The sequence below is a fragment of the Diadema antillarum genome, unplaced genomic scaffold (assembly GCF_040938485.1).
Source record: "Diadema antillarum isolate AM-2024a unplaced genomic scaffold, OU_Dant_1.0 seq00000234_RagTag, whole genome shotgun sequence".
Classification (NCBI taxonomy): domain Eukaryota; kingdom Metazoa; phylum Echinodermata; class Echinoidea; order Diadematoida; family Diadematidae; genus Diadema; species Diadema antillarum.
The window spans coordinates 278230-303377 of NW_027271283.1; the positions used below are offsets into that span (position 1 = coordinate 278230).

Sequence of the window (25148 nt, forward strand, 5' to 3'; positions counted from 1 at the left end):
AGAATAGCTACTTTTTGTTTTAGCATTTAATCACATTACAACAAATCATTTCTCTGAATTCAGTGTAAGTACAAACAGTGAATGCAGGGAAAAAAGAGCTAATGAAAAAAGCATCCTCCATATCTTTCTAATCTTAGGAAAGTTGATATATCAATTTGTTTGTATACTGTTGTCTTATATCTGCCACATAATAAGAGAGAAATAGTATGTAAATATTGTAACGCAAGGCTGCCTAAATTCAGCTCTATAAATGGGACTTTATCAAAGAGCAAAGGGTTGGTGATCAGATAACAACCATTTCAAAACCACTGCTCACAAGTTTTAGATCTGGCAAGAAAATCAATATGTCATCAATCAACTATTACTGTTTGTAGCAAGCTACAACCATCACAAAAACCCACCAGGAAGAAGTTATCAGAGGTACCAATCTTTTTCTTTGCTCCCAGCAATGGGGAAAAACAGGATATTTACTTTCTAACAACAAAAAAAGAATTTCAATGAAAGACAAAATCAAGGTATTCAAGCATAAGCACACTTGTACACAGAAGCAACAACAAAAACTCAAACGCTAAAGAATATCGATCTAGCAACCTATTCAAACTTTACAAACAAACTTGAAATATCAGTGACGCACTGATTTTATAATCACACTCAATCATATCAGTTCCCATCAAATTAGGACAATAGATCTAGACTGTAGATCTTTGACTATTCATACGAAATCCATTTCAAAAGTTAGTGTCTGTTTTGGAACCATACGCCTATTGCTGGTGTTTTGTCATTTTAGATCTTTGAAGGAACAAACCTGGCCTTCATGAGTGAAAAAAAAATCAAAGGATGACTTTAGACGAACATTGACATTCACAATGAATTCTCTCTCTCTCTCTTGGTGTAAGTTTGGGTGGGATTCATGCGAAACAATGCACTGTGCTGCTGTGTGGAAAAATGATATTAGCTAGGTTCCATCAATTTGTGCAAGTAAAAGATTGGAAGGAATAAAATCAGATTTCTTATTACCTCCGCCAAGGGAGGAGGTTATGTTTTTGTTACCGTTGGTTTGTGTGTTCGTTAGTTAGTTTGTCCATGTGCAAAATAACTCAAAAAGTAGTTAACGGAAAGGGTTAAAACTTGCAGGAAAGGTTGAGAATGACACAAGTAACAAATGATTAACTTTTGGTAGTGATTGGAGAATTTTGCGGAAATTTATGAAAGATTTTTTTATATTTTGGCAGGTAGGGTCAATGAACTTGGGAGTAGGGGGCATTTCATCATTGAGTTCGTCGGGGGTTTTCACCGACGAATTTGCTATCAGCCAATCAGACGCAAGGATTTCAGTAGCTTTTAACAGCTGTCAGTGTAAATCACTGACAAAAAGTTTCATGAAACGGTCCCCAGGCTGCGCGTATTGAGGTTTGCATGCACGCACAAAGGTGCGTGCTCTAGTTTCTGCTACAGGGCAAGGCGCGCCATGCAGCTGAGGGTTTATGACGTAACAAAGGCTTCTATATTGGGAAATCCGGTGACTCTCAGCACACAATGCTGTAAGTACATATGGGTGAAAATCACTGATATCTCTATGGAAGAACAAGATCAGTGGTGGAAATGAGCTGCATGCTTGGCAGAGGTCTGCACTCTCAAAGTGCTTCTCTAGTTACAGATACTTCACTTATTATGCAGCAGTTCAGCTACATCTACTCAACCCTTCCAGTACCAATGACCAAAGATTTGTGAACAATTTCAGTGGCATTCTGAGATTTACTGAGAGATTTCAAGTTTCAGACTGTTGCTGTAGTCTTAACACAGCTCAAATGCCATCTAAAACTTACACATCCTGTTTCAGAAATTAATCATTTTTGTTAATGGCTGATAAACTGGATGATAATGCTGTTAAAAAAAATGAGGTAGAAATCATGATTAACTGAAATTACAGAAAGAACCATGCAATAATCATTATCACAGAAATGTTCATTTAATAGTAATGCCTTTAAATTGAATATTAAATTTGATTTACTTACTTTTGCTGCTGACTTCCTAATTTGAAAGGGGAAAACACAATACATTAACCTGTCCATTTTTTAGTTGAATGGAAAATGGAATGGCTCTAAAGTTTATGTCACACTGAAGCAAAACATTAATGCATGTACACATGGTTTCAATCCAAACCCTAGGGTTCTTCAATTTGATTTCAAAGATATATGTGTTGAATTTTGTTGTGACATCACAGCAGCCTATTACTGTATAAGTTTATATTCTAATACATATTTGAAACAAATTCTATCATATGATCCACATACACTCATCGTGTTATATGTACATGGTGGATTGTACCCCACTTTCCTATACTTTCACTTGTCAGTTCATGAGTTTGATCCAAGAATAGCTTGGCATTTTCTTCACATAAACTGCGTGGTCTGTAGTCATGCTGCAAAATAAATGCAAGCTACCATATACAACTGTACTTAAAATACCTAGAATGTACCCTGACTATCCTAAAGCAATGACTGTACAACTTCAATTGGGGGGGGGGGGGTTCAGGACGGAAAATGAAGAATTCGCTTATTCCGTGAGAGCACAAACTGAGATATCTTCAGTGAAAAAGTAGTAGTAGTAGTACTGGTTTAGTAGTACTGTACAGTAGTAGTAGTAGTAGAAGTAGTTTAGTAATAATAATAACATATGATTATAATAATGATAAAAATAATAATAATAATAATAATAAAACCAATAATAATTAAAAGAATAAGTAGCATTCCTATCTAATTATGCTTAATACAGGCTTTTCTATCTTAAGTGCATCGACACAAAACAGAAAATGTGAATCAAGATAATAGAACATAATAACCAACATCAAAATCTTGTAAAAAATATGCTTGTAACCGATTATCTTGCAATCATTTAAACATACAACACACCATTAACCATTAACGCATATTGTGTATAACAATGATGAAATCAAACAAGACTTTAGAAGTAGTACAAAATTGGCAATTTTTCATCTGGATTCTGGCGTACAGGTCTTCCTGTTCACAAAAAGACTGTTCAAAGCCATGCTATAGCCATATTAGGTTATGACTCTCTTGATATCAAGTTTCTATTCCATAATTCAATTGTAAAAGATTAGATGAATACGTATACAAGCACAGGCTCATTGTAGATTATGGCCTTCGTTTTACAGAGAAAATGTGCATCTTGAACAACAACAACAAAAAATCTTTGAAAGCTTTTAAAGACATTATCAAATTGCCCTGTCTCAAATTTTGTTGCAGTAATGAGTAAGCTACATAGTCTGAATAATCAATTGTTCACATAATTTTTGCTAAATATTTTCAACTTCTCCATTCATCTTCTTTTCTTTCTCCTTCTCTTCCCTTTTCTCTCTTGCATCAACCATGCCTCCTTTTAATATAGTCAATAAGTACTTGTTTATTTTATGTTTTAAAATTATGATTATTTGTATTAATATACTTTGTAAATCTATGCACTTTTATGTACAGGGGCCTTTTCAAATAATAATTCTGGCTTCTATTATTGGTCTCCCACTGTATATTTCACCCATGAAATTTTTTATGCATTGCAGGATCAGGATCTACCTTAACCCCGTCGCGGGGCGCTGTAACACAGTAACAGCGCCCCGAAGCAACCCATGCAATTTTAGGAAGCACTCAAATGCACTGCAACACGTAAACAACTCACCGCTCAAAAGGACACTTGGATTCGCAACGAAAAGCCACATGATATAAAACCATATTGTTGAACAATAGAAACGACTATGTATTTCTCACCATTACCTCCGAAAACAAGATAAATAGTCATCTTTGAGACCGTCTACTCGAGATACTGTCCGTTCAACGTTTTGAACGTATCACGTAAATATACTGATCTGCGCATGCGCAAATGAATATGCATATTTTACGTCATCTGCCATATGTACAATGTTGCTCGTATTTGGTTCTCGGTCTCATTTAATAAAGGACACCTGTTCGTACCAATACCATAGGTATCATGGAGTTCAAAAATGCTCTAAGTGAAGTAGAGGAGGATGCAAAAAGAATTAAGTTCAAAGTGGAGCAAATAGAAATTATCGAGAACGCAGTGAAACAGAATGACACCTTCCTAATGTTGCCAACTGAGTTTGGCAAGAGTGCTTGCTTTGGTTTCATCACCAAATCTTGGAAGTTGGATAAAGCAGGGCTGCACACTAACCCATTTTTTTTTTCTGCCGGTCCAACCTGTCTCTGTCGGATCAGTAAATATCCATTTTTCCTCCCCATTTTTGTACTGGTCGGAACAGAAAATTTACTGGTCAACAACAACCTGAAAAAGCATTAACTGGCTTTCAAATTTATTTTCATGTTTTTGTCGACAATAATATTACCTCCCCCCCCAAAAAAAAAAAATACATTTTGCAAATAAATATTTTGTAAACTCAAGTGCCTTGTTTATGGATCATTTCCTTGAGAAGGAACAAAAAGGAATCATTTGTGAATTGTTTTGTTGATACGAAAAGGAAGTGAAAAAAAAAGAAGGGACTGAAATGCGGTTTTTAACTTTCCTCCGAAAATTTCTTCCCGTATCTTACAAGTATGCGTTCTTGAAAGTACACTGCAGGGTCGAATTTGTGATGCTTTGTACTCCTATCTCTTCTTCGTGTATAGAACCATTTTAAAAGAATTGAATGTTTGTGAATTAAAGTGTTAAATGATTATGAACAAAATCAGATTGTATCAAATGCGTTTGCGACTTTTTGTCAACATCGGCGCACGTAGAGTAACACGCGTTACTTAAGTTGCTGCGCTTTTCACATGTTTGGTGCTCAGCTGGATTGTAATGATTATATGAATTATTTTTGCTGTATAGTATTTTCTGATGCACGTGCCAGAAGGGGTTCTTTATTTTTCTCCCGATAATCTTTTCGCATTTGTGCATGCGCTCTTGAAAGGTATATACGGCAGCATACGGCATCAGGGTCGAATTCACGATCCTTTTTGCGCTTATTTCTACCTCGTGATATCAGCGGGATTGTGACGATTTCATGAACTTTACTTCGGATCACTGTTCGGATGTAATCTGTTGTGATGAACACACCAGAATGGTTGACAATGCGCCCTTTATTTTGCTCCGATAATCTTTTCGCATTTCGTAAATGCGTCCTCTCGGATTAGGAGAAATGATACGGCCGAATTCATGATTCTTTTTGCACCTCTTGTTCTCCTCAAACTTCAACGGGATTGTGATGATTTCATGAATCATTTTGGCTGTAATTTTTATAATGCACGCGCCAAAAGAGGTTTAAAATGTGTCCTATTTTTCTCCCGAATTTGTGCATGCGGTATGCGTTTTTGAAAGATACACAGCATGCTGGGCCAAATTCACGATCCTTTTTGCGCCTATTGTTTCCTCAAATTTCAACGGGATTGCCATGATTTCATGGATTATTATTCGGCTATAATCTTCATGATTCACATGCCAAGAGGGGTTGAAAATGTGTTCTTTATTTTTCCCCGATAAAATCTTCGAATTTCGTAAATGCGTTCTTGAAAGATCATAACACGGCCGAATTCATGATCCTGTTTGCGCCTATCAATTTAATATCAGCGGGATTGTGACGATTTCATGAATTCCTACGGCTGTAATCTTTTACTTTGCACACACCAAAAGGGGTTGAAAATGTGTCCTTTTATACTTTTTACAGATAATCTCTCCCACATTTCGTAAATGCGCGTCTTCTCGGATTAGAAGGTATTCACGGCCGAATTTATGATTCGTTTTGCTCCTATATTGTCTCCTCAAACTTTAACGGCATCGCGGTGATTTTATGAATTATTTCGGCTCTAATCTTTTGTGATGCACACACCAGAAGGGTTGAAAAAAATTCTTTATTTTTCTCCCGAAAATCTCTTCGGAATTATTCATGCGTTTTTTGAAAGACAGTATTCAGGGCCGAATTCGATATCCTTCTTGCGCCTATCGTTTCCTCAAATTTCAACGGGATCGCCATGATTTGATATTCGGCTGTAATCTTGATGATGCACCACCAGAAGGGGTTGAAAATGTGTCTTTTATTTTTCCCCCTATAATCTCTTCGCACTATTCGAATATCACGATTTTTTTTTGCGCCTATTTCTATAACTCAGATATCAGCAGGATTGCGATGATTTCGTGAATTCTTTCGGCTGTAATCTGTTGTGATGCACGCACAAGAAGGATTGAAAGTAGTTTTTTTTTCCCCGATAATTTCTTCACATTTGTGCATGCGTTTTTGATAACCAACATGGCATGTAGGACCGAATTCAAGATCCTTTTCGCGCCTACTGTTTCCGCAAATTTCAACGGGACTGCGATGATTTTATGATTTTTTTAAATATTTTTTTCTCGTCACATTTTGTGCATGCGTTCTTGAAAGGTACACAACAGGACAAATTTTGTTATCCCTTTTGTGCCTATCTTCATTATGAGACCATTCTGAAGGAATGAAATGAAAACAAACGCAATCAGATCTTTATACTGCTGTAATTTTTTCAATTTTTCTAAAAATCTGCACAAGTAAACTCGTTCTAACATGTCATCTGCCACGCTGCTACAAAGCCGGGATCGGATCATGGGTTAAAAAAAGGCATTTGTGAAATGACCACAGAAATGCGTGCGCCTCTACGAATACATATTCCTTGTCTGATGGCATGACCGCCGATCGTAAGCAAACGAACGATGTAAACGCGTTGGGGAATACCGGCATGCATTTCAGTAGTATTGTACATACACGTATGTATAAGGCTTAAAAGGGTATTGATCAAGCAAGACAACATCAAAAAAAAAAAAAAAAAAAAAAAGCCATGGGGAGCAATGGACTACAATCCCAATGACCATGTGGATGGATCTGAAAGGGTTAATTTCTAGTTTTTCATTAACCAATCCATTATGCCTTTAAGATGAAAGCCAATCTAAAATTTTATCAATTTCACGACAATGATAAAAAAAAATCCAGCAGAACAGTGCAAAAATGATAAAATCGGATAAAAAAATAAGGAAGTTGTGACATTTGAAATTTCAAAAATTTTCAGAAGACACTTCTTGTCCCATTGCTTTGAATGAATGAATGAATGAATGAATGAATGAAATGAATGAATACTCAAGAGTCAATTGTATTGATCTGTATGTCACAGTACATAGAAATTTAGCTTCCAATTCTTCCAATTTGTTACACACAATAATTATGAAACACACATGCACGCGGACACACACACACACATACACACAATCAAACAGAAAGTGACAAGCCTGACAGAAAAAGAAAGACAGGAAGGATCTCCTCTCATGCGGTAGTAAGTCTTTGGAAAAAAAAAAGGTCTCTCAATAAATAATCAAACAATTCTCAACTATTGGAAATAAACAAAACATGTATATGTAACAGAAGTGTATTCAATTCAAATCACAGTAGAAAATAAACATGAAGCAAAAATGAATATGAGTCCCCAAGAAGCAGAGCTTGTGAGTGGAGCCCATTGTGAATGTACAACATTAAAACTATAATGTACAGTGTGAAAGGAAACTTGATCTATAGATGAGACATCTGGGGCATTGCCTCTGCAGACTGGGGAAAAAAAAACAACAAAAAAACCAAAACATACCCTCTATCATGAAAATCACCTGTTATTTTCTTAATCCTTCACATCTCCAGATGTTCATTATGTGTGCACTTCCTTTATTGCAAATAAATAATGAACCACACATTCGAAATGTGCTTAAAAAACGAAATAAATAAGTGCCGGTAGGCCCGATAGTAAATCATCGCCCAGCATGCATTCTATTTGTTACGTCTCATGAATATTCATTTCAGTTCTCAGCGAGCTTTCCGTGTTTTTTTTCCACACGCATACATTGCGTATTACAGTATGTGCTACGTTTTATCCATATTAGCGCATGCGCTGTGTAAGTCGTACTACAATACGAAATGCGGTAGGACTATAAAAACCTCAGATAAACTCTTTCACAGGGCTCTCAAAACAGATCATATTGTAAATCGACTTCGCCTGCCGTGATTGTAAGTATCTTATCTAAGAGTAAGGCTACTAATTTCAGTATAAAACCCTGTATTTTGGTCTCTGGTCACGTAAATGCTTAGCCATATCAGGTGCTTCCGTGACAGGTATAGGTTTGCTGTGCGACCCCTTTACGGTACGTATTTGTCCGTATGGGGTCGCTGCTGCGGTTAGATCTACCTCTGATTAAATGTGGAAATAAAACATAAAATGAATTAAATGTTAGTTGCTGGTAAAACACAAGGATCTCTTGAATTTATGTTTCACTTCATAGCAGTACATTTGCTACATTGTTTTACAAATGGTAACCCTGGGTATAATTATACAATACTATATTTCCTTCTATGAAGGGAGTACAACTTAAGTGCACAGTCCTTGTCGTAGTTAACTGCGTGGGTACATAATTAATACCTTTTGGATGGCCATACGACACGGCCACGGCAGACATGATTTACTCGTCAATACTCGCCAATTTCCTGAACTTACCCTCGCATTTTGATGGTTCTCTGTGTGGGTCAGTCACCCCAGCTTCCAGTTGACCGAATAGTAAAGCAAGAAAAACTGACGACAGTATGAAAATATGGTTTATCGCGTCCATGATTCCTCCTTGTTCCGGGCACCGGCGGCCGCCCCGTTCGCGCTTTATGCGTAGATGCTATGGTTTGCTAGTCTACTGCTGCTGAACAAGGAAACACCGGTATGCGCGATGCGGTATACCGAAACACCTTCGTCTTCGACAAGTGTAGTCTATCTGCCCGCAGCTCTATCTTATGAATTCTATTGCCATGCAAGGAAACATTGATCAAGATAAAAGTCTTTTACTGGTAGTCCCTGATGTTCAAATACTACAACACAGCACAGTACCGGTAGACACCCTCGATCGATCAAGTACACAGGTACCGTACCAGGCCAGCTACGAATTTCCCCCGCTCGCCACCGCACCGGGCTCCGATAACTCCCCACCACAACACTGGCCCCCAGCGCGCAAGTTTCATGTACGTGGGTTCCCAGGATTGGAGAAAGGCACAAGTTATTTATTACGTGATCCATTTCATTGCCAAAGGTGTCTTTGATTGCACGGCTGCACCAATCAGAAGCTACCATGCGTGAAAAGTGGGCGTGGTTTGAGATTTTCACTCTTGATGACCAGTGACCACGTGTTGTTATTTTACTTGCGTGATAATTATAAGGAATATTCCTTCTCCTACGATTGGTAATTTGACCCCAATACGGAAAAGACCTAATAATCATTAGCACTAGGAGCTGAAAGGATGAAAAGAATATGGGTTATGACACATGTGGTTCACTTCCCAGGGATTTTAAATGATTGATGTGATGCATAAAATCTTCTCCACACTTTCTATTGAAACTCACATTTCCGATAAATTGATGCGTAACTAAACAACCAAAATAAATGATCATGAACGAACAGACACATGGAAGATGAAGAAATATTCAATGTGATAAATAGGCCCTATATCATTCTAATGATTACATGATAATGCAACGCTAGTAATGGTGCTGATGGTGACAACAGTTGTGAAGATAACAGTATAGTAGAAGATTAGGGAAAAGAGGAAGAGGAAGGAGATAGAGGGAAGATGAGGAAAAAGAGAGAGAGAGAGAAAAGAATCGGGATATTTTGCAATCCCAAGGAATTGTTAATCAGTAGCATTATTGACAATATAATAACCAAGAATACGATTATTTGATATATTGCTCTATCTTATTCATTATGTATACATTGCCAAAATTAAACACAAAAGCAAACGACACTGAGTGTGACAAACCCTCTGGTAAGACTACACACACACACAAACACACACACATGCTCACAACATATCACACCACACAACCCTCCTTTGACACAGGGGCTGTGGAACCAGAACACATGCACTACATTGGCTAAAATAAATAAATAATGAATAAATAAAAGAATGAATGGATGAACAAATTAATATATATGTATATATATATATATATATATATATATATATATATATATATACATATAAATACATACATAAATAAAAACAAAAAAGACAAAAAATATAAAACAATAGTTTAAAAATGACATCAAAAACCCATGACTTCCCAAGGGGGTTTTTGCCCAGAGATTTTTTCTATTGATGCGGCCCTGAGACACACACACATACACATGTATTCCTTCACTATTGGGTACATATGCTGATACAGACTGATCACAAGCTTTCATAAATTACCACAATATACACACATAAGCCCGAATTCATGAAGGTGGCAAAAACGTAACCATGGTTTAAACCATGGACAAAAACCATGGAGCGCCAAGTGTTGCACAGACTTTTTCGTTATGAAATCAGTCATTTCGTTGATGAAATGATTATTTTGTAACTGAATGAACATTTCATCCACGAAATGATAATTTCGTTAACGAAACGGTCATTTTGTCGACGAAATGACCAAGTTCGTAATGAAATATTCCGTGCGACACCTGGCGCTACATGGTTTTTGTCCATGGTTTATTCTAAAACCATGGTTTCATTTGTACCATCTTCGTGAATGCGGGCTGTTAAGTAAGAATCATCTCATACAGTGATCAAGGCTTCAGTTCCGCGTTAACTGAAGAGAAGTTGATAAAGGATAGAAAATTTTCACTGCTTTACTGATTCAGCTGTAACAGCAATCACAGAAAAAACTTGCAGTTTTCAGTCTTTCTTGCAATTTGTCATGTCCTAAATTGGTATCCTCTTCCTGTTGTAAACCCATTCTCATCTATACCAGTACTTCACACTTGCCTATACAGTCCGATTTTAACACAGTATAATTATGTATAACTATATATCTATACATGTGAATGTGAATTGAGAATGCCCTTCAAGTTTCAGAAACCCCTTCTTCAGGAAATGAGAGATTCATTTCTATTCATGGAGCTTCACATGAGAGGGCTCCCTCGTATCTGTTACCTTTTGGTATCATTCATTGCACACCAGCATTTATATGCTTGCTGTTAGTGTCAGATACACACACACACACACACACACACACACACACACACACACACACACACACACACACACACACACACACATTTCATGTATGTACACACACACAACATTATACACAATGTACAACACTGACACTTTTACATATGTGTACATTGCTCAGTACGTACCGTTGTTTAATTTTGACCTCTTTTGAATTCACATTTTATCAAGTCTCTGTACAAAAAGAAAATCACATTAAATGCATCAATAATCAAATATGATGATCCATTTCTTACAAATATCACAGCTGAAAGGGTGTAATACAAAAATACAATGTATACATGCAGAACATGTACCTACGTATCTGGGAAACTACTTTAATAAATAGGATCCCATGCTACTCAAAGTAACCTACAAATGCCCCTTTTAGGCAGAGTTTAGGAAGATACAAGCTGTCAAAATGAGCACATTTTGTACGTCACCACAATTCTTGTCCATGTGTTAACTTCATTGTTAAAAGCATCGCATAGGTTAAGTCATAGGAAGGTATGTTAAAGAGCACTTTTGCAGCCATTATTTGAAAGGGAATCCATCAAAATAGAAGGCAGAGAAGTCACAGAATGATCTCTTTTAGATGTACTATCAATGATATGAGAATGGAAAATAATGTAGAACAATAAAGAACAATGATAACTCATTGAATAATATGTCAAACTTTATCTCTGTTATGGGAAGCAACAGCAACAATAACAACAAATCAATTGCTATTAAAAGCAAGTTTGATATTATCAACATATGTAAGATATGTTATGTTCTGTCCAACCATTACGAAAAATATGACTAGAAATCTGTGACTTCAAGAGTGAGTTGTACAAAACACATTTGATTCTGTGATAAGTATGGACTACTGGTGATTTGGAAATGTGGTACAGCATGACAAATGTATTTCAGACAATACTTAAAATAACACACCTAGTCAGTCTAAAAGAATTTTCAGTAAAAAATTGTGCTGCTTGATGATTTATTTCACAAAATAAAATAAAATGGCTGCCTATTTCTGACCGCATTCTAACTCTGAGACAAATGAGCAAATATTGGAAGACAATATGACATTGCAAACTAAATTTATGAGTACATGAATACCTGCCTATTATCTTTTTAATCTGAATTTGTAATTGTCTACAGACAGAGAGGGTTGTAAGAATTTCTTCTAAAAAAAAATCCAAAAGAATGAAAGATCCTCTCCAGACTGCATTTCTAGATTATTGCACAAAATTTTTAATAATCAAATTTCTAATGATTAAAGGTGCTGTGACGGACATTTTTCAGAATCTTTGAGGTTTCATCAACATGAGTACAGCAGTATGAATGAAATAAGACAAAGAAAATCAAAATGTATAAATAAAATATAATACAGTAAAAAAAAGAAGAGGCAATTTACATAAGAGAATCTGAACTGATATATTCCAGCATGCTTCAGGAAAAAACAATCAGATACAAGTGTACCTTCAAAATATTCAAGAGACATGAACATGGAATTGAAATGTAACATAAGTTCCTATAACCATTAAATTATGACAGAACAGCTACAAGTTAAAATCTCCTTTATCACAGCTGTTTTAGTGCAATAGCAATCATTCCCATTTAGAATATAAGTAGAGTATGATAGTAATGTATAGAGTGTATTTTACATAAGCCTGCAAACCTTGCATACAGTTGTAAGTTGACAAACATGGAACCACACAAACACTGTCAACTTCCACATAAGTCAGCAAAATATCACTCATTTGACATGTATTCCTGACAAATTTTGACTTACACATGCACATAGAGTTAGTGGTATCTATATTTAGTTGTTGATAAACTCACACGGTTGAATGATGATATGTCAATCTTGACAGTCAAGGTTCTGATCTCCTGGAGTTTAATGAAATTTTGAATTCTTAACCCGTTGAAGACGAGTCCCAAGTATACTTGGGCAGGTGTCCAAGGGGAAATGCGTGTTGTAGCAAAATCAACCCATCCTCAGTGGGTTAAATTTTACTCTTATGATAAAAGGTAGTTACCCACTGGTCTATGCAGTCAATGAATGTATTGACAAGTGTGAACGTACTATTTTGAAACCCTTTCTTCCGTCCTGATCTGAATACATAATTGAATCACGTAAATTATTAATTCTCTCCCTGCAAATACAAAATGATTTTAAACCATCATTATTAACGTTGCCGACTTTGACAGATATGAAAAATAAGATGAATTGTGAGAATTTCCCATACATCAAAATTAGACTCCATGCTTTGGAACAGTAACACCTGACCACACAGCACACACACACACACACACACACACACACACATACATTTAACAAAATCACACACACGCTTACACTGTATTTGCATGCAACATGATGATTTGCAGGTGTAAGCCAACACCACAAAGAATTATACCTCATTATCACAGAGGGCAGATTTTTCTTGCATATTGCATTGTCAATACATGTATTATAGAAGCAAAAATACTTGTCCACTTTTGTGAGACAATTAACACAAGATTTCCCTCAGTTAGGATCAAGAAATCATGTCTACATAGTCCCATGTAATTGTCAATTTACACAGAGAATTTAGTGAGAAGTAATTAAAAAAAATCATTACACTTTTTTATGTTTAGAATAAACACAATTTGTAAACCTACATGTCAACAAGGATTACTACATTGTGTATTTTCATTACTTAATGATGCACAGCGCAGCGATATCTAAATACATGTTTTCCCAACTTTTTCCACCTTTAGATTTGAGCTTGCCTTCTTTCTTCAGATTTTGAAAACAACACAAAATATCCTCAGTAACATGTCAAAACTCAGATCACTTTGCTTTAAAGCCGTTCTTGTCCTTGCGAAGTGCCCCCATAGTTTCGATGGGATCTGTACAGCCAACATAGTCCTGTATGGATTTCTCCCTGAAATGACAGACAATTACAAGAATAATTATACACCAAAAACTTTAGTAGATAACAAAATACTCCATGCTCAGCACATTAAGCTAACTATCACTTCATAAAAACTGGACAAATTAGTAGGTGCCTTCCACAGCTGAGAAACTGCTATTATCCCCTTTGCTACACAACTTTGTGGGAATTCATTACAACGCATTCAAATATTTGAACTTTCAAACATTTTGGGGAAAAAAATCCCATGCTGAAGTCTGAAGTGTGCCTTCACTAACTATCCCATGAAATACAAGGCATAGTTTCTACAAAATCTGACTAGTAAACATTGCCCTTGCGAAGGAAAACAGAGTAGTTGCTACAGAAATAAAATTATGCCATCTGCATTGGGCAATACTTCAACTACCCCCCCCCCCCCCCCCCCCCCACAACAACTAACCCCTGGAAAACTATCCCGAAGAACTCTGGTCAAGTAGGGCCTACTTATTAATGCCAACTTCGGAGTAAAACAACTTACCTCGATTATACATTAACTTGTCTCAAAGTGGGGTGTACTAGGATCCTACATTCATGTGAAATCAAAGAAGGATACATTGTACTTGCACACACATGGGACAAACATTTCACAAACTCTGGCCTTAGAAACATACCCCACTCTGAAGAATAGAGGTTTGCTGTGACACCATGTGTATGCAATCCTTGAAAGGACTGTTGACTGGTGAAAGAGAAAAGAAAGTGGAGCAGAATGGATGAGGGAAGAGAGATATTTTTCAAACAACACATACCCTACTCTCATGAATGGATTGTAGGATTTCTCCTCCTCAATGGTTGATGGAACTGTCGGCAGCTGTCTGTTCCTCTGATCCTGTGTGTTGAGGAGAGGAATAAAAGATGTTGCACATAACTTGATTTTGATTTCAATTACAATCTTTTTATCATCACTCCTTGAAGCCCAATCTAAGCAGCCGATTTTCTGATCAGTGAAAACGGATATTCCTCCCACCAAGAATGTAACGTGACTTGACTTTGTAGCAATGACATGCCCTAGATAAATTTCAGAAATAAAAAGGCACTAAATCATTAAAATAAATGGTACCATTGTAACTATTCAAACCACCCCCCAAAAAGAAAAAAGAAGTAGAAACCCCTTTTTATCACAAAAATGGGCAGAAATTTGGCTCAGCTCAGCTCAGTCGGTAGCATGTCTGCGTCCAGATCCAAAGGACATGGGTTCTATTTCAGAGTCTCACTGAGCAAGGCTGTGTGTAAGCATTTGGTCCCCTCTACTAGGACACAAAACACTCTGTCCCTTAGATGAGACATAAAATGGAGGTCGCATGTGTGAGTTAGCCACGACTCACGCACATAAATGATCCTACTTCATTCATCGCAAAGAGCAGGATGGTAACCCAGTGAAGAGGTCCACCTACCTACGCAAGAAAACAAGTAAAAGATGCTAACCCCTCGTGGTTTGCCCCAGGTGACTAGCAATAGTCAGCAAACTGTATCGACCCGGCACATTGTGCCATATGCTTGAATGAATCACAAAATATCATCAAATCTTCAGTTAGTGATCACTGCACATGGATCTCACCTGTGCCCATTCTAGCTTCTTCTTCACAGCTGGATTGTTCGGCTCCACATGCAGGGCGTATTTTAAGCTGGCCACTGAATATTCATGACCACAGTACACATTGGTGTTGCTTGGCAGACTGCTAAGTTTTTCAATCAGGGCGGTGTACATCTGCTGCGGCGTGCCTTCAAAGAATCTTCCACAGGCAGACAAGAACAGAGTATCACCTGTGGAGAATGTTGAGAAACTGTCAATGATTTCTGCAATCCATGTACTGTAAAAGTGGAAATTTTCACGGTGTTCAAATTTTCGCGCATTTCGCGCAACCAGAAACTAGCGCGAAAATAAAAGCACGCGAATATTTTTGCTTGCCATATGTGCCTGTGCGTGATGTCTTGATTCCGCGGAATTAAAAACATGCGAAACTCTTCCAACCCGTTCAAGCGCAAAAAATTAGTCACGCGAAAATATCCACTTTTACAGTATTCTAAAATGTCCCATATACTTAAATGCTCTCAATTTCTTCCTCTAAATTTGCAATGGGTGTTATATATGTGCATATTTTGCATTGCCAGGAGAAACCCCAAAACTTTCATTCAACAGAATGTGAACATTGTCCATTACGTGAGATGATAACAATTTGATTTGAGAATTTCAGAAAAGATACTTTGCCTGTGGAGTATGATTAATGTTTGTTCATCGATAGCTGATGTTCTTTTAACAAGATAACATACTGGGCAATAAGCGTATCATCTAACTTCAATCCTAGACACTTCATGGACCTGTACAAGAGGCTAGCAACCAACAGTGACTTTGTAAGAGGTCATGTGACTACCTGTGAAGACAACAGGTGTTTCTGAAGACTCTCCTCTAACATAGTAACAGATGTGTCCAGTTGTGTGGCAAGGGGTGAACATACAACTCACTTTCAGGGATCCAATCTGTGATAGAAAATAGCACAATGCCAGACATATAGGATGCGAATGCTACATCAAGACATACTGCTTTCTTCAACTTTTCTTTCTTTCAATCTCTCTCACTCTCTTTGCTTTTAAAGGGTTGTGGTGTAACTGTGTCCTAAGATACAGTGCACAATAATTCAACAAATCATTATCACAATTATGATCATTGTAAGTTTCGTCTCATTCTTATTCTTGTGACATACAATTGGTGTCTAAAATAGGTTGAAAAATGAACTTTAATATTTCTTGGACATAGTCTACAGAAAATGAAATATGCTTAGTTTTTTGTGGTTTTTTTTGTTTTGTTTTGTTTTGTTTTGTTTTGTTTTGTTTTGTTTTGTTTTTTTTTTTGGGGGGGGGGGGGGGGGGCCGGGGGTATGTGTAACATATCAATTAGCCTATTTTGGCTCTCAAATTACACACCATTTTTCAATCAACTACACACACAGAACTATGACACAGAGCTGATGTTCTTTAGGTACCTATGCTAGCTTTTATGTTTTTTTCCCCATGTTGTTTTTTTCTCTTTCATAATCCAGTTCTTTCAATGTTTTCATTGCATTATATATATACTTTATTAGTAGAAGAATAGTAAAGAAAGTGGGATTCCACCAGGATTCGAACGAGAGACCTCTGGATTGCTAGCCCGGTGCTCTACCGACGGAGCTATCGAAAGCCCTAGTTCAGTGTTCGTCCCAGAAACCCTAAATTCTCAATGCTCGGATGGTCAGAAGCTATAGCAGTGTGTTTGTGTGTGACACACGCACACACTTTCAACCTGGCATAAATCCGAAGGATAATTCAACTTGGGATAAATGGGAGGGATCACCACAGTGATGCAGCTTTTTGAGTATGTAAAAAACGCAAATACATTGTAGAAGAAAACTGGCCGGAAATTAATATAATTTATTAGTGATTTGATATCTATACTTTGGTACAAAATTGCTCCTATTCACATGTATTTCTATACACATATTAGGGATATATACATTGTGTATATATATATATATACACACACACACACACATTCATCTATTAATTGGGGAAAAAAGGTTGAATTCATATTTAAAGGAATTGTAGATAGAGGCAGCTGACACACAGAGAAAGACACTCACACAAACATAAACATAAACCCCTCTCTCTATTTCACATGCATATCATCCACATCATTCACAAAGTAAACTATTCAGTGATCATGATTATTTACAACTCCAACTTTGAATATTTTCAACTCATGTTTCACGGCAAACCACAATTATGCAGAAGCCCATAAACTACAGTCAAAATGGAAAGTTTCAAAGACATACAGCTCACCTGTAATTGATCTCCTTCACCAACTTTCTTGTTGAGGGCTCCGATGCGGTCATCTCCTCCACATACCACCAAGGATCCTCCAGAAAAAAGCTTCACTAGTTCCTCGTTGCCCCCTGCATGGTCCCTATCAGGGTGAGATCCATTTGACTTTTAAGTTTATATGCAAATTCAAGTGAAGATGTGAATAAATGAGGGATGCAATAAAAAAAGAGATTTACACTACTTTTCAATTATCAACAATTCCAATTTTAGCAATTCAATAGACTTTCTTTGTTTTCCCTTTTTTTTAAGAACTGCAAGGGTTGGTTACATTTGTGTGCTTTTTTTTTTTTGTGTGTGTGTTGTTATTGTTAAGAGGACTACAATATTACAAGTAGAGCCTTTAAGCAGTTCCCTCCATTTTCAATAGCCTTCTCAATTATCCACTATTTTGATTAATTCTACATGACTTTGTTTAAATTTTGCAAACTTATCACATAACAATTTACAGGCAGATGTAAACATCTAAAATATTTTATACTGGGACAATTTTGTTGTGTTTATGATCGTGTTTGTTTTATTTGCTTTGTTTTGGTTTTGGTTTTTGTTTTTGTTTTGTCAGAAACAGACAAATGAATGCAATGATATGAAACTGTGACTGAAGAGTAAAAATAAATCCCTGACCTACCAGTGGTGGTGAGTGGTCAAAACAGTTGTTAACTTCACACCTTCCTCTTGAACAGCCTTCAATACCTATCAGTCAGTAAACAAGAAATACTCATTATATCACCAAAAAAAAACAACAAACAAACAGAATAACACAAATATATGCCCATGTCTTTACACTTGGTGTTCAAGGTTTTTGACAACTTTTTGTCACTCTATTTTGAGTGTGTTAGTCCATAAAACAGATACATTGTAAATAGGGTAATTCCACCTGCTTCTTGTCATAACCCCAACTGACATTCTACAGATGAAAAAGAAATTACCTTTTAATGTACGAAATGCTCAGTCCTGGGGGGTCACACTACAATCAAATTCCTAGATGAGCAGTTTATTGGGAGGGATTCAGCGAAAACTAGAGCACTGTGAAGGATGCCCTCTCTTGCTGTACCCAATGCCACGTGGTCATGGAACCTGCAGCATATCAGCCATGTTATTCTGTTACAGGGACTTGCGGTAAAAATTCTGAAAGTGATGGATCAATTTTCCTCCTCCCCTACTAAAATTCATACTTGCATATGAATAATTCTTTTGCAAAATATTGTTTCTACGCACTGAACCACTTCCCCACCTTAAAAAAAAAAAAAAAAAAGAAGCTTTACAGACAAGGAATACATGTGATAGCCTAAAACAGCAAACTTGTGACTTGACTTGACCTCTGACATTTACTTTCAAGGGAATACTACACCATTGTGTCTAGGTGAAAATTAAACAATAACAACCACAGAAATAATCAATAGAAAATTCAATACAGAACAGCACACTTTCTATTACCAACATAGTACCATGTATACTTAAAGACCCCCGGTCATCGTGAGAAAAAGCTTGCCATGGTAATTCTGAATCATGCGCACCCTGTGCATTCCGTGCAAAATTCCCATTCACCTGTGTGTTATTGAGAGATCGAGTATCATGTACGAACTAGACCGGTTGCGAATACACGACAGCAGCCGAAATTGCTCTCTTCTAAGCCGAATGCACGTAATGACGTCATTCTCAATCGTTCAGCTTACATTTTTGGAGCATTCGGGATCTTTCTCTTGCTCATATCTCAGCAAACGAGTACGTGCCTACGCATAAGCTGGCCTGGCCACTGGCCACTGACTGATGGATTGCATGCCTAATGTTTATGTGAGAGTAGCAAGCAATGTATGTTGACTGTATGTAGACCCTACTACATATACTTGGTAACATCACAGTAATTCGCAATTGAAATACTCTAGGTCTAGTAACTGGTAGAACATTAATGAATCAATAAGTTTAGACTGTAGCCTATACTGACAGCCTAGGTCTACTTACTGAAGTTGACACAGCTGGTTCCCTATCGGTACAGGGTCGGCTACTTGCCATTTACCATGTGCCGCTTGCAGTGCAGCGCAGCTCAGCCCCCGCTCTTGCAGGGACAGCAATTTCGCCCTGTCTTATACCAGCATGAACCAGAGCATTTGCAGCTTGTAGGATCTACCGCTTCAATGTCAGCAATAGACAAATCTGCGAATTATATGTCCTCTAGATCCATCTGAGGCCGTAGCCGTAGGCCCTTTAGGCGTGATATTCTTCTCCGTCGCAAAAATGAAAAACGTAACACAACTACAAATTGTCTAATTATTATGAGGATTGAGTTGCAGATGGTTACTACTGTGCATATCGGCGCAGAGCTAGCGACTTACAGCACTCGCGAAATGTATATGAATCAATGAGCAGCACACGCAAAGCCAAACAATCACGACATGAGTGTGAAGTGGAGCATACACCCACATCCAAGCTTGTGCCGAAGACTTGTCTCCTCCTCCTCTATGAAGGAACATTTCACTGATCCTCAAAATACTTTCGACAAGACATAGTTTCGTACTCGCGCGAACTGTGTTGCAGCATCAGCAAACAGAGAGTTATCCCCATTGAAATTGACGACCGGGCGTCTTTAAAGAGAGATAGATCAACCTTTTTGGGATTGACAGGATCAACAATAGCTGCCTCTTTGGTGGCTTCATCAACCAAGAGATACATGTAGTTGTCCTCTAGGGCAGAGAGAATGGTGATCTTCATGTCTGGTTTGGTGATGACTGTGGTAGCTGAGTGACAAAGCCTGAGATGGGGTCTGAGTGCAGTCTGGAGCTGAGAAAGCCTCCCTAAGGATGGATCAATACCTGGAAACAAACAGACAACTAAGAATTATTAATACATTCTACAGGTATTTACTAACTATCATGCTTCTGTTCACAGCGTACAGCTGAAATATCCAGAGTTTGCAGTTCCATACAAATGATCAATGTTTGAAATGACGATGCAACAAAGACTATCTGGTAGCCATATAAAATCTGATACAGTCATTTGTGACAAAATAGTATAATCTATGTGTAAAGCATCAGCAGGGAAACTAGTCACTGATAGGGCCTAATAGAACTAGATCTACTCAGCCCAGGTAGTCTAGTTCAATTCAAATTTACTAGAATTCTCGGGCATTGAACATGAAAGGTAGCAGTACACAACCCAGCAAGACAAAGTCACTGGCCCTAGGGTTACTTGGCAGCCATTTTCTCCTACTGTAAAACGAGGAATATTCGCGTGCATTTTAATTTCGCGAATTTCGCGAGCACCAAGATTCGCGAGTGCCAAGATTCGCAAAATTAAAATGCACATGAAAGTTCTTGCTTACACTATATGCATTGAATGCCACTGGCAGATCGCGAAAATTTAATGTCTCGAAAAAGGCCGTAGGCTCCAATTCGCGAAAAATTCAAGTATATTATGTTTTACAGTATCTGGCTATCATGGGCATGGCCGATGAGTGTCTCTCACTTCACATGATCAAGGTCAGGATACAATGTGCATAATTTGTGTGACTGTTATCAGGAAAGCCAAAGTGCAACAGAGAAACAGGTTTGGGAATCAACACTGAGACAGTGAGTCCACACAATTTATTACTGTGTTAAATTTATCTGGGGTTCATCGATCACTGTACTAAGACAGTTTGGTGATGCCCTTTCCAGTTACAATCTCAACTGCCGCTGTGAAATCTAACTTTACACAATTTTTAATCCAAGTTCCAGAATGAATGAGTAAATTAAATTTATAGTAGCTGCTAACTCAGTCCGGGAAACCCGCTCATGAGGACCGCCCCCGCGTATGAGGATGGTCCCTCCTCATGAGGACCTCCCCCCTCCTCATGAGGCCCCCCGGGGAACGCCTCATGAGGCCCCCCCCCTTCACTTCTTATTCATCTCACATCTGACGTATAAATTGTCGCAACTTTGCACGGTGATTTTTTGTTACACACACATGTCCACTATCCATGATGAAAAGAAGAAAAAATCCTGTCTGTTTTTTTTTTTTTAAAATCGAGTTTTAATCACCCGATGCAGAGCGCCCATCAAAACACGGGCGCCAGCGCGTTTGCACAATGCAAGACTGCCGCACCTAGCGGCCTGATCCGACTAAATATTTTCGATGCTTTTTTCTGCGACTCTCACCTCTCCGCGCACGAATTAGCCTCGTGAAGCTGAAGTCTGACATCTTTTTACACAAATTCGTAACGAGAAAAATTAAATCAGTACTAACCTGATCTTGTCCATATATTCCAAATTACTATTCCACACTGATAGAGTAGGTGGGTAGATGACATACTCCAGTTTGTTAGCAAAATAATCACTTTGTAGGTATGACGAGTTCACTTTCTTCGTCAATTCCGCCCACGATTCCGCCGCCCGCTTACCGTTTGGGCGCTTTCTCTGGAATCATCCCGCGACGCGACGTACGTCGCATCACATCACGCATCCAGCACATACCAGTCTGGTACTTAGTATGTGCTGGATGCGTGATGTATGCGACGTACGTCGCGTCGCGGGATGATTCCAGAAAAAGCGCCCAAACGGCGGAATCGTGGGCGGAATTGACGAAGAAAGTGAACTCGTCATACCTACAAAGTGATTATTTTGCTAACAAACTGGAGTATGTCATCTACCCACCTACTCTATCAGTGTGGAATAGTAATTTGGAATATATGGACAAGATCAGGTTAGTACTGATTTAATTTTTCTCGTTACGAATTTGTGTAAAAAGATGTCAGACTTCAGCTTCACGAGGCTGATTCGTGCGCGGAGAGGTGAGAGCCGCAGAAAAAAGCATCGAAAATATTTAGTCGGATCAGGCCGCTAGGTGCGGCAGTCTTGCATTGTGCGAACGCGCTGGCGCCCGTGTTTTGATGGGCGCTCTTCATCGGGTGACTAAAACTCGATTTAAAAAAAAAAAAACAGACAGGATTTTTTCTTCTTTTCATCATGGATAGTGGACATGTGTGTGTAACAAAAAATCACCGTGCAAAGTTGCGACAATTTATACGTCAGATGTGAGATGAATAAGAAGTGAAGGGGGGGCCTCATGAGGCGTTCCCCGGGGGGCCTCATGAGGAGGGGGGAGGTCCTCATGAGGAGGGACCATCCTCGTACGCGGGGGCGGTCCTCATGAGCGGGTTTCCCGGACTGAACTGCGACCAGCCCCAACACGCAGTGTAACTGTGTACACGGAGCGTCCCGGGGTTAAGTAGCTGCATGATAATCATCTGTGTTTGTCAAAGTAGGATACCTGGTCAAGTCAGGAAAGGGACAGCTATATCCTACCTGATCTGCCTCAAAGCCAGGCTTGCTTTGCTTGTGTTGTGGACTTTTTTACTTTAAGCCCCCCTTATAGTAGGCCCTAAATATTATTACACCCTGCACGCGCACTCATGATACAGATACGCAACGCAGAATCCAGTGCAAGGGACTACACATATAATCTTGCACCGCCATGCCGAACAATTCCACTGAATTTCCGAGAACATGTCATAAAACCATTCACTGCGTCACATCGTTTTGATACTTACGTTTGAAATCTTGCAGTTTTGAGACCTGCTCCTTTGATCCAGAACAGAATACCTTTGAGAGTGGCGAACTCCTGGAGACCCTCGGTGCTAGTCTACAGAAAGTCAACATCGCGATTACGTAACATACAATACTTTCGTAGGGGGACTTGGGTGCGTGGTGTAAGGGCAGTATAGTTCAGAGGGTCCGATCAGTTAGCCACCTCCCTGGTCCGATCCTCCAGCAGGCAGGGAGGCGAGATATCCCTTGAGGGACGTGGTACTAGTACTACCAAAGAGTTCATCCGTTTGAGAATAGTGTAGTCTCAATCACCATTTTTGTCTACCCAAGAGCATGTCAGTTTTGTTGTTGTTGCTGCTTTAACGTGTTACATTTTTTTCTTTTTTTTCTCTCTCTTTTTATATAATCAAACAAGGCATCCTCTCAATTAAATCCAGCTGTATACCACATTTTGACTTACAGTGATCTGGGGCCTGTCTTATAAAGACTTCTGATAGAAATCAATCACAAGTTTTGTGAGAGCTGCAATTCAAGTTGCGATTGATTTGGGGACTTGTGATTGATTTGAAGGCTTTATAAGACGGGGCCCTGTGTGATTGTGTTTGTGGCAAAATTTAAAAACTTTGTCCCTGGATAAAAATTCATATGTAGGCTTCCTTTGGAACGATTCTTATGTCACTTTGAATGTTAGTTATTTTCATTGATGACTTTTCTTCCATGTTGTATGTAGGAAAGTCAATGTCTCTGAAGAGAACAAATTGTCTTTTTTTTTTTTTTTGTCCTGGCAAGACCGAGATACCAATATTCATGCCTTACCAGTTTTTGTTACTTCTCTTTATAGTTGAATGCATAAAGTGTTGATTTACTTGACTTTGTAAGAATGCAGTTTGATTTTCATCACAATGCAACCATGCACATGAATACACAGCAGTTTTCCTGAGTTTCTTCTGTCAAAATTTAAAAATATACATGCTGTATCTTTCCTTCTCTCCTTTCTCATCTGGGTATTTACCCTGCTTGTTTTCATTCATGCCAACTACTGCCACACTGATCAAAACTTCTGCTACCCTCTTCTTCGTAATCTCAGTCATATTTTAGCATTCATGCCTTTTCCGTGGTGTTCCATGATGCGTAATGAAGAAAAATAGGTGATTGCTGGTGGAAATGTATTAAGAAAATTAGGTGGTTGACAAAGAGAACACCAATAGTGCAAAAAAAAAAACAAAAAAAATCTGGCCATCGATTTGCCTTGATGACAATATCAACAAATACACCATAATCAATTCAAGCATAGGTTTACAATCACAAAATATATTTTACAGGCAAACATACAAACTGTTCAACAAATAAAGACATTCAGGACTATATTTTTATTGTAGCAAGTGTTCTGTGTACATAGTATTGCACTGTCCAATCAATTCAGTGAATTGAAATGTGTTACTTACTGACACAACAGCACTGACACTTATTTGTTCTTCTTCTTACACTGAAGTACAGGTCTGCATGTTAGAAAAAAACAAATCCTTGTAAATTTATACACATGTAACATTAATAATAGGTTGTCATCTATACACAGTACAGCTGTTCAATAGTACTTGTACACTTTGTTGGCATAAAAATGTTTTGTTCTTTATAAATATGATGTACCTTTTCCTCTGAGTGTATACATTTCATCCTAGAGTACCATAATAGAGACAGTAAACCTGGCATTTAATGTATACTTTCCTATGAGTACCAGTAAATGTTTATGTAGAGCCCCAGAAATGATGTGCTGATCAAATACTGTTTGTT

At 38.1% G+C, this 25148-nt stretch overlaps 1 protein-coding gene across 1 annotated transcript; it reads right to left on the bottom strand.

Annotated features, from left to right (window-relative positions):
- Nucleotides 1-13789: 13789 nt before the first annotated feature.
- Nucleotides 13790-23464, bottom strand: LOC139729308 (hydroxyacylglutathione hydrolase, mitochondrial-like). Its single transcript, XM_071640235.1, has 8 exons — nt 23360-23464; nt 20440-20645; nt 18464-18528; nt 17797-17920; nt 16356-16461; nt 15542-15747; nt 14733-14812; nt 13790-13959 (listed from the first exon to the last, which is right to left on the bottom strand). Exons 2-8 carry the CDS (start codon nt 20542-20544, stop codon nt 13866-13868), a joined length of 780 nt encoding a protein of 259 aa, XP_071496336.1. The 5' UTR covers nt 20545-20645; nt 23360-23464; the 3' UTR covers nt 13790-13865.
- Between the last annotated feature and the right edge of the window lie 1684 nt (nt 23465-25148).

Bases quoted from the DNA above. Each gene is read 5' to 3' on its own strand.
- LOC139729308 (XM_071640235.1), bottom strand. From the start codon at position 20,544: ATGAAGATCACCATTCTCTCTGCCCTAGAGGACAACTACATGTATCTC. The intron at 14,813-15,541 runs GTGAGATCCATG...CTCAACACACAG, and splicing joins AGAAGCTAGAATGGGCACAG to GATCAGAGGAACAGACAGCT. The intron at 13,960-14,732 runs GTATGTGTTGTT...CTGTCATTTCAG, and splicing joins AATCCATTCATGAGAGTAGG to GGAGAAATCCATACAGGACT.